The 18,130-nt window shown below is 33.3% G+C and overlaps 1 protein-coding gene across 1 annotated transcript; it reads right to left on the reverse strand.

Annotated features, from left to right (window-relative positions):
* Window positions 1-12,893: 12,893 nt before the first annotated feature.
* LOC132742458 (uncharacterized) lies at window positions 12,894-17,102 on the reverse strand. The gene is made up of 5 exons (XM_060730887.1): window positions 16,968-17,102; window positions 16,087-16,260; window positions 15,354-15,449; window positions 14,764-14,908; window positions 12,894-13,935 (listed from the first exon to the last, which is right to left on the reverse strand). The coding sequence occupies exons 1-5, from the start codon at window positions 17,094-17,096 to the stop codon at window positions 13,457-13,459; spliced, it is 1,023 nt and encodes a 340-aa protein (XP_060586870.1). The 5' UTR covers window positions 17,097-17,102; the 3' UTR covers window positions 12,894-13,456.
* Window positions 17,103-18,130: the final 1,028 nt, after the last annotated feature.

The raw sequence follows: 18,130 nt of genomic DNA on the forward strand, positions 1-18,130 counted from the left end.
CAGCCACTTTCCTCGCATCTCGAGAATTTGACACTTGCGTTTATTTCAATTTATAAGATGCCGTAAAACGTTCTACATTTGACAGACTCATTGGTTGGTAGGTACTATCAATAATTCGTCATTAACAATAGCTTCCTCTTATTTGTTCATTGTAAATATTTATGTCTCGTAAGATGTATTACTTTTAAAATAAAATTTAACCATATACTGTATGAATTGCTTTTCCCCTGGGTATTTTTAAAATGATCAAGTTTTTTTAGTTCAATAATTGATTCTCATTCGCCCATTTTATTCTGGTATGACGATATCAAATTCAAATGATGGTCCTTATTAAAACACGATACTAAATGCACAATTTTAGGGTTAATGTCTCGGAAATGGCGGAAATGGAAAAATTATGTTTGGTTTCGAAAAAATCATCATGGTCAGAAAAAAACGGAGGGATCTGTACTGGTAATAATCTTGATTTCACCCGTCTTAAAATGTAAACCTAAAATTTTTCCAGCATTGGCTCCAAGGATGCTCCAATCTAAAGCATTATTGGGTTAAGTTTTATTATGAATTTCGCTGCGTTTTCCTTTCCAAAGTTAAACAATCTAAATTATTGAAATTAGAATTAAAATATAAAATAATCTGTTGACAATATTTAAATATACGTGCGTATGCTCTAACTAAATGTTAAAAACCAATTGAATCGGAAGAAAAATAATCACAAACAGGCAACACAAACTTGGAATTCTCAAAAACGTTGAAACAAAATATACTATATATGAGCCGCGTCACGACAAAACCAACGTAATGGGTTTAAGACCAGCATGGATCCAGACCAGCCTGCTCATCCGCACAGTCTGATCAGGATACATGCGGTTCGCTTACAAACCCTATAACAAGTAAAGAAACTGATAGCGAACAGCATGGATCCTGATCAGACTGCGCGGATGCGCAGGCTGGTCTGGATCCATGCTGGTCGCAAACCCATTATGTTGGTTTTGTCATGGCGCGGCTCATATTCGATTCAGAAGAACGAAATTCAAACAAAAGTAAAATTGGTCTCATTAACATAACTAATATAATACATTTAACTTTGATTTTCTATGGTAGCTGATTTGGAACCCTTTTGTGCGTCGTGTTGTCTCTTGCGACAGCATGCCAAAGCGCCAAACAGCAAAGTATATTAAATCAGCCACCATAATTTCCCCTACCTTTCATCGTAAGATCTATAGGTTTGATTATTCAAGACAAACCATTTACATTTGAATTACTCAACTCTTGAATATATATGGAGAGACCACAACTTTTCCGCTTAGTGAATACTCCGAAAAAGCGCATATTTATAGGGAGAGAAAGGTGGTACATGCTGAATCTTTAAGCGTATGTGTGTATATTAGAGTAAGATCACATAAAACACAAGCTAAACGTACAAAAAGGAAAACCCCAAAGAAACTACTGGATGCGGATTTCAAACTTTGCTTGGGCTGGGCCAGTTTTATGGTCAAAATAACACGCTTAAAAGTGAATACTTTGAGGCGTTCACTGTATATCTTAATACAAAATGACTTGCAGAAATTTCTTTCTTTTTTCTCAAAATAGATGCTATACAAAATATATAACAATAAAATGTTTAATTTATGTACATTATTAATAAGAACAGCATATGTTATCTAGACAGTATATTTATGTAAAAACAAACAGCTCACTTAAAGACGTTTTCCGGAGTTTTCATATAGATATATAGGCAAAATTAAAACTGTTCAAAAGAATTTCTTTAAACTTGGCATGTTATTAGAATATGATAACAGAAAAATTTCATTTTGAACAGAAAAAATTGGGGTCACCGTTCTCATTTTCGAATTATCTGCCCTTGAATTGGACTTTTTTGTTAAATTCAAGGGCAGATAACTTACAATGAAGCGAAACAATACATTTTTTTCTTCTTATTTTCATGAAGCTTACCTTTGTCTTAGTAAAAATGCAAAATTTCAAGAAGAAATTTAGACTTGATGGCTTTCTTTCCCACTTCTTCTCTTAACCTGTGCATTTTTTCTTAGAAATCTGCCTATCTTTTGTGAATTTAAAGTACCTTTATTCTCATTCAAAAAAATAATAATAGAAACGTTATAAGGATGTGCATGTAATTATGTATTGTATTCAACAATACAAAGAAAAAAATTATCCAGAAGTAAAAGCAAGAATTCATTTACGTATGTATAAAATCATCTGCCCTTTAAATGACCTCAATTAAGTAGAAAATTCTGATTCAGGGGCAGATAACTCAAAAAAGAGAACGGTGACCCAATTGTTTTTCGCTTAAAATGTTTCTGTTACCGTATTCTAACAATATGCCAAGTTTAAAGAAATTCTATAGAACAGTATACATGTATGTCTATATGTAAACTCCCGAATCTGTATTTTACAAACCAGGACATAGAATATGAACAATTTTATGAGCTATTGATAGCTTGCTTTATATAATGTAAGCATTTGACTTTTATGTAACCATCTTACAACTATATTATTTGACCGTTATAAAAGTACATGTATATTATTATAATTAGTGTTGAGCCCAAGTCAGAAATAAAGAATATATATGTATATGTTCTGCTGAGATATTCGTTTTTTAACAATAAAAAGTCATAGAAATGAATAAAGGGTCACTTAAATTTGTATACATTTTTTTCTTCAATCTTTGCAAATCTACTAATACTGGGGACACATCACCTTAATCATCAGCTGGTACACTTGTGGTGCCTTAAGAACAAAAAACTGACCTTTTAAATTATGTGATCAAACAATTATATGCTTCAGCTTACTTCAACTCTGAACATCTTTGTAAATTTTACCTAATTCTATTGAACTTACAATTTTCATATTCAGTTGTTGGATTATTTCTAAGACGGTGCTAGAGGGCAGTGCTTGGGGGCGTGGAGGATAGCACACATTGACCATGGGCAGGCTCAACCAAAGTAAGCCAACACAACTTTCAATTTCACTGTGCTGGATGACTTCAATTTTTTCCATTTTTTTTTTTTTTTCACTTTTTTTTTATAATTAAAACAAACTACAGTAGAATATGAAAACAAAGCTCAACCAGGAAGGGCGGTATTCCGTGTGTAACATAGTCAACTAGAAGACCGCGCTTTTATGTTAATTAATTAACTATTTTAATCAGTTAGTTGATACCTTTATTCATATGCGCTACATGTACAATTATTTTAACTTCTGGAGATACATACAAGCAACATTTAAATTGATAGTTGTTATACATGTCTATGCATATAATGTATATGCTGTTTATGTTGGAACTGAAGCAAGTAGAGTTCGACATTTGAATTGTCTATCTAAGCATCATAAAATGTTAATTGCACTTGATTGGTATTTAATGTTCATGTACAAGTTGGACAATAATATAGTTTGTTTAATATTTACATTCAATACTTGAAATGTTGTAGTAATTCTGTTGGACATATGACAAAATCTCATCAAATAACTGTAAATTTCAATCTATTATAAGTATCTTAGTTCACGTGAGGTACAAACAAAATGCAGGTGTATGAAATATCTGAATATTGCGGGTTATACCGGTTGACATTTGAAATCTCTATATAACCTCATGACAGAACAGTCATTTAAGCAGATAGAATGCTGAGAAAACCAGAGTGAGCTTAAAAAATATACTGTTTAAATTATTGAATAAATTCTTTGTAAAAACACAACGCTTAGTACTTTACGTCATCTGCTACGTCACCCGCTTCGTAATAACAGAACGCATCCCCACAACACAACTCAGCAACACAGGACCACCGGAAAGGGAGCACAGTAGGACACCGAACACCTATTTATATCTAATATTTTTATTTTTCTATCTATCATGTGTTAAATGTTATAAGACGTTATAAATTATGCACATATGGAATGTATGAACAAACAAAATTGTTTAACAATAGACAATAAAGAAATCAAAAACAAAAGCTAATAGATTAGAGCCGCGTCACGACAAAACCAACATAATGGGTTTGCGACCAGCATGGATCCAGACCAGCCTGCACATCCGCGCAGTCTGATCAAGATCCATGCTGTTCGCTTATCAACTCTATTACAAGTGGAGAAACTGACAGTGAACAGCATGGATCCTGATCAGACTGCGCAGATGCGCAGGCTGGTCTGGATCCATGCTGGTCGCAAACGCACTGTGTTGGTTTTGTCGTGACACGGCTCAATAAAGATAACCAAATTGAATATAATATGTGAAACAACTAGAGAATTCGAAATAAAGAGCTTGTAGCAGTACAGGCAAAGCTATTGACTTACAAAATAATATTATAATACAGAGTTGCATAAAATTCTCAGCCAATATATACATGCCTAAAAGCATAACCTACTATTTCTTTCACATAAAATCACATTAAAATACATAAATCTAGCTAATATACCAACGATATGAAAAGGGAAAATATATGTATTAATATTTAATAGATGTGGGAAAAATAGAACTGACTGGTATTTTGACCAAAAAGAAAACAAAACAACTTAACTCAAATGTATATATTATCAAGGTACCTTGCATCAAAAATTGTAAATATTTCAAACATATTCAAGCACTCTACCTAAAATATTTATGTTTTCAATATATTTATAAAATCTCAATGGCTATAAATTCATAAAGGCAGTTATTAATATTAGATTATACTCATTAATATCTAAAATAGGGACCATAGTTTATGTAGTAGATATAAGCCGAAAACTGTCCAATATGTCAAATATTGAATTTCATGAGGCGCGTAGCGCCGAGGGGAATTCAATATTTTACTTATTGGTCAGTTTGAGGCTTATATCTTACTTAAATTACTACTTTTACTATCAAATATCATGTTATCCATCGAAAAATTAGACATTATGTTTCTTGTGCTAGAAATGTACAATTTTATGCTTTAGTAATTATTTTTTTCTTACCTGCAAAACCCTATAGAGAGCCTCTAAAATAACAAAATGTCCGAAGCATGAACATTTCGTGTTTTGAAATAAGACCAATTATGTACATGAACACGATGATATACACAAAATAAACCAGTTACACAAAATGTTGGATTTTCACACATACAGTTACATAAATTTGTACATTGGAGATTTTTACAAGAAATAGTAAAATTAAAAGTTTTCAAATTTGTGTTAAATCTTGGATATTTTGAATGCTTGACTGAGATATATATGACTTTATGGATTCTTATTTTCTCTATTTTATTACTTTTAGGAAGGATTTTTACTGACCATTAAGTGTTAAAAATGATATTTTTATTTTTCATATGACTACTGCTATCACAGATGTAAAATGTTGTGTTAAAATGACCATTAGGGTTAATTTTGGATATTTACGCAACGAAATGAGATTTTCTTATTTTTGAATTGATATTTGTCATACCACAGGGGTCTGGAATCGTTTATATAAGTCAAACATATATGTAATCAAATATAACAGCTTTTATTTTGAAAAGATGAATTTATTTTCTCTATAATTTCATCTATCTGAAAAGCTGATCATTACACTTATTTGAAAAGTTGACCTTACTGAAACAGTACGTACATACAATGAATCAAATCAAGTATAATTGTCAATTAAAATACATGTAAAAAGAAAAAACGGACAATAGGCAAGAATTAACAATCCCATTAAAATCATATCTTAAAAGCCTGCGTCACATTACACTCCGATTAGGTTTACGATGGGGTACCGATGTCTGAACGGGCTGAAATTGCCAATTTTTTAAAGGTCTCCGGCCGGTGACCCTCCGGTGTCAAGTGACCGGTGGGGCACCGTACGGGTAATTGCAGAGTTATTTTCTTCCGGCATCCGGTACATCGCCAGCTCAGCGTAGCAGACACGGTAAAATACTCTCCGATACCCGGCCGGACAATTTTTGTTATCGGTTACATACCGGTTGAAATTTTTTCCTCCTGGGCGCCAAATATTCCCCCAGATTCCAAGCGGTATCTGAGCGGTCACCGAAGGCGTCTCGGCAGGTTACTGACCGGGACCGGACCCGGATTGACGCAGTACGTTGCACGTATGGTCCTAAGGTGTCGGCAAGGATAGCGTTGGGGTTATTGAACAGACCTTATGGCAGGTCAAGCCTTAGACTTTGAATTAGGCGACCCGTGTTTAATTCTCGGACGACGGTGAAAGTCACTTTCGTTGTACAAAAGTTATCAGTACCTTGCGAAAGTGAAAGAGATTATTACTGTTTAACTGCTTGACAGACAGTCCAGGATTGATGGGGTGGCTGAACTGTGCTCTGGTATGTATATTCAAGTTTTTGCTTCCTGTCATGGTCCTCAATACCATCATCAATCTCTAATTAGCCAGCGTGCAGTGCTGAATCGGTTAAATCACTAGACCTGTAATCTGGACATTGTGGGTTCGATTCCCGGGATGACCAACTGAAATAACTAAAAATCTTTCGGACGAGACTTTAAAGCGAGGTCCTGTGTATAAGTGCTTAACAACTTGGATAGTAAAAGAAGAAGGAGAAGATTGTTTGGTGTCCTGATTTATTGATCTTGTTTTTCATATTTTTTTCTGAAATTGGGGCATCTTGCTATCTGTATCTTGCGCTGTCCTCCAAAATCTAAAACGACCAATACTCTTCTGGAGGACTTGTTTATACAGGCAACCGATGGCAAGTATATTAAGAAACTCAATTACACACATCTATTCTATCAGTTTTCCACACGTCAGAGGTTTCTTGAAGTTTTCAATTTTTATTTACAATCTTTTATGGAAAACTTTGATTTCAGAGTGTAATATACCTTCCAAAACAGAAAACAAAGAAGGGGTGTGGGAAGAAGGCAAGGAAAAATGCCAACAAAAGATGGTGTGTGAATAACGGTCGGAAAATGGGATAGCATGCCATACGAATACCGTACGACAGCCTACTGTCACCGTACGATTGTTGCAAAAAGGCCAGATAACGGACGGCAATTGGACATTTATCGTACGGTAGTCTGTCGAATACCTTTAGAATGTCGACCGGTGTCAGGAAAGAAGATGCCAAGGGTTTTCACCGGGTGACCGGGCGAGTACCCTTCGGAAACCGTCCGAATACTTAATGGACCACAGAGTGAAAATGACCGCCCACTTCTTCCCGGACATGATTGAAATGTTTCTCTCCGATCTCAAATTATCAACGGTGTCCCACCGATCCCTCTATACCGGCCGGTCCCCGCTTGTAATGTGACGTAGGCAACTGACTTTCACTACGGAAGCGTAAACGGTAATATAATTTTAAGAGCTTGGAGATTGAAAACCAGTAGGCTTGAAAATAGAATTCGTGAAATGAGCAAAGAAATCGTCGACAGATAACAATTATTGTTCTTTTAGTAAAATTCTGTAAAATACGTAATGGGCAAAGGAAAAACGTTGCATTACTCGTGTTAACTTACATTTTATTTAATCTTTTATTCTTTCTTTAATTTTGATGATTTTCCACAAAATCCTGTGGTCATTGAAGCTTCTTTCATATTAATGTGTTACACAATTAATATTGGACTTACACGTTAATATTGGACACCTACCTGTACTGTATTAAAAATACAGTACGGTCAGAACAAAGGAATGACGTCACAGAAGTAATTTAATATCAGATAACTAAACGCAAACGTTTAGATTTTTAGTTTATAGTTAAAATATATGGCAATACATATTTATCATAATTTAGCAAATTGGCAAAAGTGACTATAAATTCAATATATGTTTTTGCATGATCAGTACTAGAATAAATTCAATTTTTTAATAACCATAACGTATTAGCTGATCAATTAAATTTTCTGGTTACGTTTATTTAAATTTCATTTTTTTAAATACATGTATATTTGAATACAACAACATACATTTCTTGGCAGATTATATTTTAACTGGATTTGTACTTACACTGAAACTATAGATATGAAATGGAACACTTTTGTCTTTGAAATATTTCATTGGCCAAAAATTTTATAAATTTCCTTAAAAGTTGTTTACTGCCAAAAGCTAAAATGTTGTTCGTTTTACATAAATGTTTTCTAGAAAAAAAAGAAAATACTCTCCACTAAAAAAGTGCAACTCATTTCCATCCGCTGTTCACAGGCTTTAATGTTTTTCACCAAAAATATTCAATGGTTTTTGTTGTTGTTTTTTTGTTTGTTTGTTTTTTCCAGAAAAAAGTACCCATGATAAGAGAGGATTTTCAGGGATATAAGACATTTTTCATTTTAAAAGAAAAACCAAGACATTCTTCACTTAAAGCAAAATTTACATTTCGCCTAATGCAGCTCTTATTTACAGGAAAAAATATTTCACCTTGAATAGTAAACTTTTTCACACAAGATTTACTTAGATTACTGATTTTTTAGACAAAAAGCATTGAATTTCTTAATCAGCTAATTATGAAAAATGACAGCATGAATATATATTACATGTGTTGTAATATATAAAATGTACAAAAAAAACAACTTAAAGGAACTCCACTGAGGTCCATAAGCCTAAAACATATAATTGTAATGTCTTACATAGATTAATCTGGGCACTCAAAACAGAAAGATAGGCAAAAGATCATTGAAAAATATGCCCAGAAATAACTTTGAAAATCATACTTTGTAATATTGCTTATCCAATTTGAGTGAAAAGCTTTGCAACACTTTTCAACTTTGAGTCATTTTCTAAATTATAATAAATATTCTTGGAAAAAATGGAGTAAGCAAATAATTTCAAATTTTGTACATCAGTTATTGGTATAAATCTACATCAATTTGAACGATAATCTCAAAAAAAATCCAGTCCTATCATGTCAAAATACTTCAGTGGAGTCCCTTTAAAGAAATACACACAAAAATCGTACATATCCTAAAGTTTCATATATCTATGACTAGAAGCAAGACTTTGACACTGAAGAAAATATCTAGGCATGTTTAAAAAAAATAAAATTCACATACATCATTCTACTAACAAAACACAATAACATTAGCGTAATAGAAAACCTTAAAATAAACCTAAAATATTTCAGTTATAAATGTGTCCATTATATAAATGCCTGCACATTCCACTGTATTTTCAGGACAGCATGAGAATGGGGCAAACTGACAAGGGAAAATCTATATTTGTCCCCTAATTAGTGGGGGCATAAAAAGGATAAGCATGTTACATGAGACATCAGTTAGTATATGTTATATTAATATGTCTGAAATAGCAATTGTACGTTAAAAAAACCCTAATAAACAGATAATTATTCAAAAGCCTTCAAGCTGATTAGTCCTATTTAAAAAGCAAATGCCATTAGCAGAGATGACAAAAGAATGTTCACCTCAGTGCAAAAATGTCATACCTGTGTATTAATTGAATGGAAAAGCCTTCTGCTACGTTTTGTTACAAAATTAAAACTTATCATGGTAGAAAAATGAAAGAAACTGCTTTCTGGCACCAAACTGCAAAGTTTTTGCCAATGTCCTTGACATAATTAGGCAAACACAAGGATGCACTGAGATGAACTCACATAAATGTGAAGGACCAGTACATTATTTAGCAAATATGAAATTAATATTTAGCACATCTTTAATACAAAGAAAGTTTTGTTCACTCATTAACACTCGGACATTATTAAATCCATTGCCCTGTGGGCTCTGGTTTTAAATGTGTCCTTGTGCTTCTGCAGATGTTAATGCATGCATGAATAAAAGGTACATTAAATCTACCACAGTTTTTAATACTTTAAAGGTACTTTATCATAAAGAAGTAAGAATACATGTATTATTATAAATATGTACATAAAATGTTATTTAATTAGCACAAAAATAACTTTTAAGCATTGTTATGAAATGAACAAGAGGGTCATGATGGCCCTGAGGTTGCTCACCTGTATATAGCCCCCCCAAACGTTGCAGGGCCAATTTTAACCCAATGGCTTTTATTTGCACAAACTTGGTAGACACCCATAAGAAGATGTTTCATGCTAAACATCTAAGCTCTAGCTCATTGGGCTTTTTAAAAGAAGATTTTTTTTAAAGTTTTTACTATACACATAATTATAGTTAAAAACAATGACACCCCTGGGGCCGGTCCAGTTTTGACCCCAGGGCTTTTATTTGAACAAACTTTGTAGACACCTACTAGAAGATGTTTCATGCTTAATATCTAAACTCTAGCTATTTGGGTTTTTTCAAAGAAGATTTTAAGTTTTTGCTATACACATATAAGGAAAATCAATGACCCCTGGGGCGGGGCCAATTTTGACCCCAGGTCTTTTATTTGAACAAACTTTGTAGACACTCACTAAAAAATGTTTCATGCTTAATATCTTAACTCTAGCTATTTGGGTTTTTTCAAAGAAGATTTTTTAAGTTTTTGCTATACACATATAAGGAAAATCAATGAACCCCGGGGCGGTGCCAAATTTGACCCCAGGGCTTTTATTTGAACAAACTTGGTAGACACCTATTAGAACATGTTTGATGCTAAATATCTTAGCCATAGCTATTTGAGTTCTTTAAAAGAAGATTTTTAAGTTTTTACTATATGCATATAGGCAAAATCAATGACCCCCTGGGGCAGGGCCAATTTTGACCCCAGGGCTTTTATTTGAACAAACTTGGTAGACACTTATTAGAACATGTTTCATGCTAAATATCTTAGCTCTAACTCTTTGGGTTCTTTTAAAGAAGATTTTTTAAGTTTTTACTATATGCATATAGGGAAAATCAATGACCCCTGGGGCGGGGCCAATTTTGACCCCAGGGCTTTTATTTGAACAAACTTGGTAGACACCTATTAGAACATGTTTGATGCTCAATATCTCAGCCATAGCTCTTTGAGTTCTTTAAAAGAAGATTTTTTAAGTTTTTACTATATGCATATAGGGAAAATCAATGACCCCTCGGGGTGGGGCCAATTTTGACCCCAGGGCTTTAATTTGAACAAACTTGGTAGACACCCATTAGAACATGTTTCATGCTAAATATCTTAGCTCTAGCTCTTTGGGTTCTTTAAAAGAAGATTTTTTAAGTTTTTACTATATGCATAAAGGGAAAATCAATGACCCCCTGGGGCGGGGCCAATTTTGACCCCAGGGCTTTTATTTGAACAAACATGGCAGACACTCACTAGAAGATGTTTCATGCCAAATATCTAAGCTCTAGCTCTTATGGTTTTTTAAAAGAAGATATTTAAAGTTTTTTCTTTCGGTTGCCATGGCAACCAGAGTTCTGCATGGAATTAAATTCTTTGAACAATTTTTAAAGGTTACCACCAAAGGAACATTCCTGTGAAGTTTGGATGAAATTGGCTTAGTGGTTTATGAGGAGATGTCATTTAAAGGTAAAGTTTACGGACGGACGACAGACGGACGTCGGACGAAAAGCGATCACAAAAGCTCACCCTGTCACTTTGTGACAGGTGAGCTAATAAAAAATACATGGCCTGAATATGTTAAAATTGCAAAGACTTTGTATAAAATACATTTAAAATAAATGTTTATGATACTCTGACATGTGAGACTATTATTTATATAGAGGATATTGAATGAGTGTAGATTTAATACAAAATTTATTGAACGAGTTGAATAAAATCATATTATGCGAGTCTCTGGCAAGCATAATATTGTTTTATTCAACGAGTTCAATAAATTTTGTATTGAATCTACACGAATATAATTTTCTATTTATCACATAGGTAAACTGATAAAAAAGAGCCATTTTTCATTGACACGTTTTTAGTGTAAAGCTTACACATACGCGCGCTTTTACACTATGTTTATATATAGCGCAATTGACGTCACATCAAAGTGTCATTACACTACAGTAGTGTAATATCGTTTTTATAAAATGGCTTGATTACACTCCTGCGTCACGGTTTATGTGATAAGCTCATGTACTTAAAAATATAGGAAAAAAATACCCCTTCTATGATTCTTTATTATAATTATATAGAAACAGAACTATTTATTTCATTATAATAATGCATGTTTTTAACAATGATTTTCATTGGATAATCATGATGTTTATATTATCTATAAACACCAATGCATGGAATTTATTACACTTATTAGATAAAGCAATTTAGGCAGTATTATATGGTTGTTATAATGACTTTTGACAGGTTATATGGCCAAGAATGAATGGCTGCTGACCATATAACCATTTAAATACCTAATGCCTTGGATATCATTACCTGGCTTTCAAGGTATCAATATATATACTGGGCCATATAACATGTAAAAAGTATTTGATCATCACTAATAACAGGAACACACTGTATTACAAGCAGGAACAGTACATTTGAGCCATGTCATGACAAAACCAACATAATGGGTTTGCGACCAGCATGGATCCAAACCAGCCTGCGCATCCGTGCAGTCTGATCAGGATCCATGTTGTTCGCTTATCAACTCTATTACAAGTAGAGAAACTGATAGAGAACAGCATGGTCTGGATCCAATTGCTGGTCGCAAACCCATTATGTTGGTTTTGTCATGACACGGCTCATTTGTAAACTAGAAATATGAAAACAACATGGATGAATAAAATGAATATACCATGCCAATACATATAATTACTACAGTCCATACATGAAATGGTCATGCCCTTTCTAAGTTAGCACATTTAGTATGTATACATCTTTTAAATTACCATCTGCAAAGTGCAATTTTAGTATAACAATTTAAATGTTAAAAATAAATATGATCAGTATCTATAATGTAAATAAATTATGCCATTAAAGAATATTTACATATCGTCTTGAAACTATAATATTGACACATGACTATCGATTTTAAAATATAGAAATTGTACACCACTTCCCATTCTTTGGTCTATGTTGTATCAAAACTTTAAATTTAAAAATGGTTAACCATTTGCTCTACGGGATCCGTAATAAAACTAATCCAAATGAAATAGAATTTGCTATTTTTAAAGTTATGCAAAATGTAAATGATTTTGAGTAAATGAACTGATGTCACTGAATAGATACATTGCCATTTGTAATTAAGTTTTCACATGAAACACTCTATGAAACTTTGTTTGTTTGTTTCTCTGGTTTTGATGCCAATTTCAATTCTGTTTATTCATATCTTTGTGGTCTGTCTATTTGGACAGCACACCTGCCTAACTAACTAGTAATTACAAATTTCTTTAGAAGTGACCAGCTACTAACCCTGTTGTTACAACAGTATTCAAGACACAGCTTCTAAGATAGGACAAAACTCTTTTCCATATAATTTTAAAAATATGAGTTCAAATACCACCCTCTTCAAGTTTATGAAGTCTCCTCAAAATAAGTATTCCTGTGTGTAAATAAAGAGATTCAGTCAATCAAAACATGAAATTTCTCTTATTTTTAGCATTTTTAAAACAGCTTAATAACATACAATGTCTTAAAAAATAAAATATTCTTTTATATCAAAATACTTTGTTTTGGGAAATACTGTAAGTTTACTCATATTTAGTAAATAAAACCACTTCCATCAAGACCAAGTTTCTTTTGCAATTGTAAAGTAGAATTCTTAAAATCTAGTTCCATTTCACCCATGAGCCTCAGATCTTCTACAAATTTGTCCATAGGATGACCTTTCTTGACCTTGACCTTTATGGGTGGCTTTTCTTTCACAATGTTGTCTCCACAGCAATTTTGTTCATCACTTAAGTTTCCTTCATTAAAACTTGTATTCATATTCTGGTTTTCAATATTCTGTAACTCTGGTTCAATTTCATCATTTTCTGGCTCATTATTGTGATCCAGTTCAGATCTATTGTGAAGTTCCTTCCTGTTTATCAGTGTCGGAGCCTGTCTCCTTGTAGGTGCCGAGTGACGTCGTCCACGAAGTGAGGCAGTGCCACTGCCAGGCCGAGGCTTTTTCCCGGATGTAGGCCGTGTAGTTTCGTATTTCAGTGGTCGCTCTGGTTTTGGTTCTGTCATGAACACTGTAATAAAGAAATTAGAATTTCTTATGTTTTTTTCCAATTCATCAATAAATTAATTACTAAATAAGTAAAAAAAATTCTTTTACAGATATGACAACTTCAAGTTAAATTGTCCTGAAATCATGTCTGTAATTGCTTGCTAAAATGGAACCCTTTTCCTGTAATTATCAGATAAATTTTCCAAAGTTTAAATGGATATCTTTGACAATCACAGAGAAAACTCCCTTAATAAGAAGGTTAAATAACTTAATTAACTAAGGCAATGTCAAAAGCTTGACTTCCAAAAAAATGAGCAAAAATGACCGATTTTTCTATAACAATTCTATACATAATCAGATCTCAAATGTTTTATTCTAATTTAATTTTTTCTTTTTTTTTTGGTCACAATTTCATTTTGTTTAATAATTATTCTTGTACATGACAACTGCCCTCCATACTCATCATCATTTATGGAAATAACATTGTCAACAATGTTTTTGTGTCAATAAAATTTTTTCAAATGAACCAGAAATGCACTTGATAGAAAAACAAGAGTTTGGTTAAGTAGAATTTTCTTAGTTCAATGATAGTCATAATTCTGTCAAAATCCATGTTATAGACAGTGACTTAATATTATGCTTTCAAAAATGCTTGAAGTTATAACCCATTCCCTTTACTAGTTTTGAAGACACAGTCTGTAAGCACGCAAAAACGTAACCAGTGTGATGGATAGCTCCCCCTATTCTTCAAATTGTCAAGCAAATAAAATTATTGAACCTTCATATAGCCAGAATTTTCTAGATTTTAAAATTGTTTAAAATTACAAATAAAAACGGCTCAAATAATTACCCATTGAAGCAGATTTTGGTCTATTTTTAAGATTTATACCAGACCCTAATAATGAACTGGTAGCACTGCCAGGCCTTCCTTTGGCCTCTCTTTGTGGTGCCAATAACTCTGGGCTAAATATCACATCTGGGTCAAATAGGTTATTCTGAAATTTATTGAAACTAAATAATTACCAAAACCAATTTAAAACTTTATAAAACTTTATATAGATTATTTCAACATTATGACTCTGAAGAGATATCTGTTCTCAAAATAGTAATTTGGAAAATATCAACATATTTATCCACATTTATAAATAACAAAAGGCACACTATGAATTAATTGGCTAATAAAGGTGTAAGGAAATAAAGGTCAAGGTGATTTTGAGGTCAAGGTCAGGCATGAGTTATCCTTACTACAAATCTTGTCTGCTCACAATGTAATGCATAGATCCCTACTCTGACCTTCTATTTGAATACAAATAGATTTAACCACAAATACTGACATAAGATCTTTTGTTAACAAATAGGTTGTGGTGAGATCCTATTGTAATGCACTTATCTGATGACTTGACTTTCATATGCAAACAAAAATATTTTGTCTATGCGTACCTGTTTATATCTATTTGCATCATCGAAATGTTCTCTAGGCCTGTATAACTGTCTCTGTCCTTCACTAGAATCCAGCTTGTACAACGCACTAAAAGCCTGTGCAGTAATAAAATATATAAATATAAGAAATATCTACTGCAATCAGGAAAAGTAATGCAAATTAGGAAAAGTGTAAGAGGAATAGTACATAATAAAATAAAGCTTCATTCAATAAAATTAAATTAACAAACAACAATTTTTTGTAATTAACATTTTATTTCCAATATTGTACAAACATGTAACAAGTTTTTTTGTTGTTTTTTTGTTCAGCATAATGTACTAGCAATCAGTATATACAGTCAAAATTGTGTCAACTAAAGACCACTCTTCATAACAAATATGCCACCCTTAGACAACACTTCAATGCTTAAACAGAATAGAGAATCCTCTTGACAAGAAACACTTGTCTTTAAAGAACAGGATATATTTGAGCTGCGCAACAGCAAAACCAACATAATGGGTTTGCAACCAGCACGGACCTAGACCAGCCTGCAGATCTGCGCAGTCTGATCAGGAGCCATGCTGTTCTCTATCAGTTCATCTTCTTGTAAAAGGGTTTGTAAGCGAACAGCATAGATTCTGATCAGACTGCACGGATGTGCAGACTGGTCTGGATCTATGCTGGTCGCAAACGCATTATGTTGGTTTTGTTGTGGCGCGGATTATTTCTCTTTTACAACCTTTAAATACTCACACTGTTGCTGTTAACATCACCACCAACACCATTATGACCCTGTGACACCTGTTGACCTAATAAATCTTCAACTCTAACATCTGCCCTGTCAGCCATAGCAGCTGCTTGTGAAATCTGACCTCTATAACCCGACCTTGGTCTACAAGCTGACCTTACTCTTCTAGGATCTTTGTTCTAAAAATAGAATAGGCAGTCTTACAATTTAGAAAGTGGCCTTGATTGGTTTTGCTCAGATTAAAACTAGATGAACATTTTCATTTAAGATATTTAGAGGGGTAATGATTAACAGTGTCTTCAAGAATTCAAAAAGTAAATCCTAAACTGCCAATATTACATTAGCATAACATTTTTAGATGAATACAAAAAAGATATTTAGTTTAAATTTGCTAGTGAATAGTTCTACGACATTTCAATTTTCCAAACAGGTTTAGTCAGTTTTTGTAATAACCCAGTCTGTATGTTTCTTTTTTTTTTCAGAAAAGATACATGTAAATATAACCTTGACCTTTGAGCTCAAGTCATTCAGACTCGAAATTACATACTTTAGAGTCTGCATGTACCAGAATGTTAACCTGAATGGTGTCTTAGTTTGATTGTGTTGGAAGCTATAATAACCTTTTTGAAACACTAGAATCCTTTCCTGGAACCCGAACCAGTACTGAGCATTGAGTATAAAGTTCAGAAAAAACAAATTGCAGTCCCTTATGGGGTTTGAACCCATATAATCAGCAGATTACAAATCTGCTGTGTTAACCACTTAGTCACATGGATGTCTTATCCATTTTTTAGGCTGAAAAGCTAGCTAAAAGAAAACATTTTTGGTCACTTCATCTTTTGCTCTGTTTTAGAATAAAACTAAAATGCCAAATTGACAGTTGTACCTTAGCGTGTGTATTATAAATCTTCAGAAACTGTTTGTCAACATCTTCTAGGCTTGTTGTACTTTTCTTATGCAGCTGAAACTTGGACATTTCCTGTTTATGATCTTCAATTACATCATTCATGTACATTTGTCTATTCTGAAGTATAACAAGAGCACCGCTAGGCGGAGCATTATATGCCCGAAAGTGTTGTTTTTTTTTTAGTAAAGATGAAGCATTTGTAAGACATGGGACTAAAATAAAGTATTACCTCCTTCAAATAACAATCCTCCTTTGAAGTTTCAATATTGTGGTCCAAATGGAACTTTAAGTTATGCCCCAGAAACTGTTTTCAATTCTAAGGTAATAGTGACCTTGACCTTTGACTTGTGACCCAAAATCATTAGGGGTCTTTTACCCAATATGGACAATCATACTATGAAGTTTAAACACAGTAGGCCAAATGATATTTAAGTTATATTCCGAAAACTGTTTTCAGTTTTAAGGTAATAGTGACCTTGACCTTGTGACCCAAAATCAATAGGGTCTTCTACCCAATATGGACAATCATCCTATAAAGTTTGAATATTGTGGGCTAAATGGAACTAAAGTCATGCTCAAGAAACTGTTTTCAATTTCTAAAGTAATAGTGACCTTGACCTTTGACCTTGTGACCCCAAAATCAATAGGGGTCTTCTACCCAATATGGACAATCATCCTACGAATTAGAACACTGTGGGCCAAATGGAACTTAAGTTATGCTCCGGAAACTGTTTTCAGTTTTAAGGTCATAGTGACCTTGACCTTTGACCTTGTGACCCAAAATCAATAGGGGTCTTTTTACCAATATGGACAATCATCCTATGAAGTTTGAACACTGTAGGCCAAATGGAACTTAAGTTATACTCCGGAAACTGTTTTCAGTTTTAAGGTCATAGTGACCTTGACCTTTGACCTTATGACCCAAAATCAATAGGGGTCTTCTACCCCAATATGGACAATCATTCCTATGAAGTTTGAACACTGTGGGCCAAATGGGAACTTAAGTTATGCTCCGGAAACTGTTTTCAGTTTTAAGGTCATAGTGACCTTGACCTTTGACCTGTGACCCCAAAATCTATAGGGGTCTTCTACCAAATATGGACAATCATCCTATGAAGTTTGAATATTGTAGGACAATGGAA

Source organism: Ruditapes philippinarum, unplaced genomic scaffold (assembly GCF_026571515.1).
Source record: "Ruditapes philippinarum isolate M1 unplaced genomic scaffold, ASM2657151v2 ctg11331_1_1_1_1, whole genome shotgun sequence".
Classification (NCBI taxonomy): Eukaryota; Metazoa; Mollusca; class Bivalvia; order Venerida; family Veneridae; genus Ruditapes; species Ruditapes philippinarum.

Coding starts and splice junctions, on each gene's coding strand:
- LOC132742458 (XM_060730887.1), bottom strand. CDS start 17,096: ATGTACATGAATGATGTAATTGAAGATCATAAACAGGAAATGTCCAAG. Junction 14,909..15,353: donor ATGCAAATAGATATAAACAG/GTACGCATAGAC, acceptor AATAAATTTCAG/AATAACCTATTTGACCCAGA. Junction 13,936..14,763: donor ACCAAAATCTGCTTCAATGG/GTAATTATTTGA, acceptor TCTTTATTACAG/TGTTCATGACAGAACCAAAA.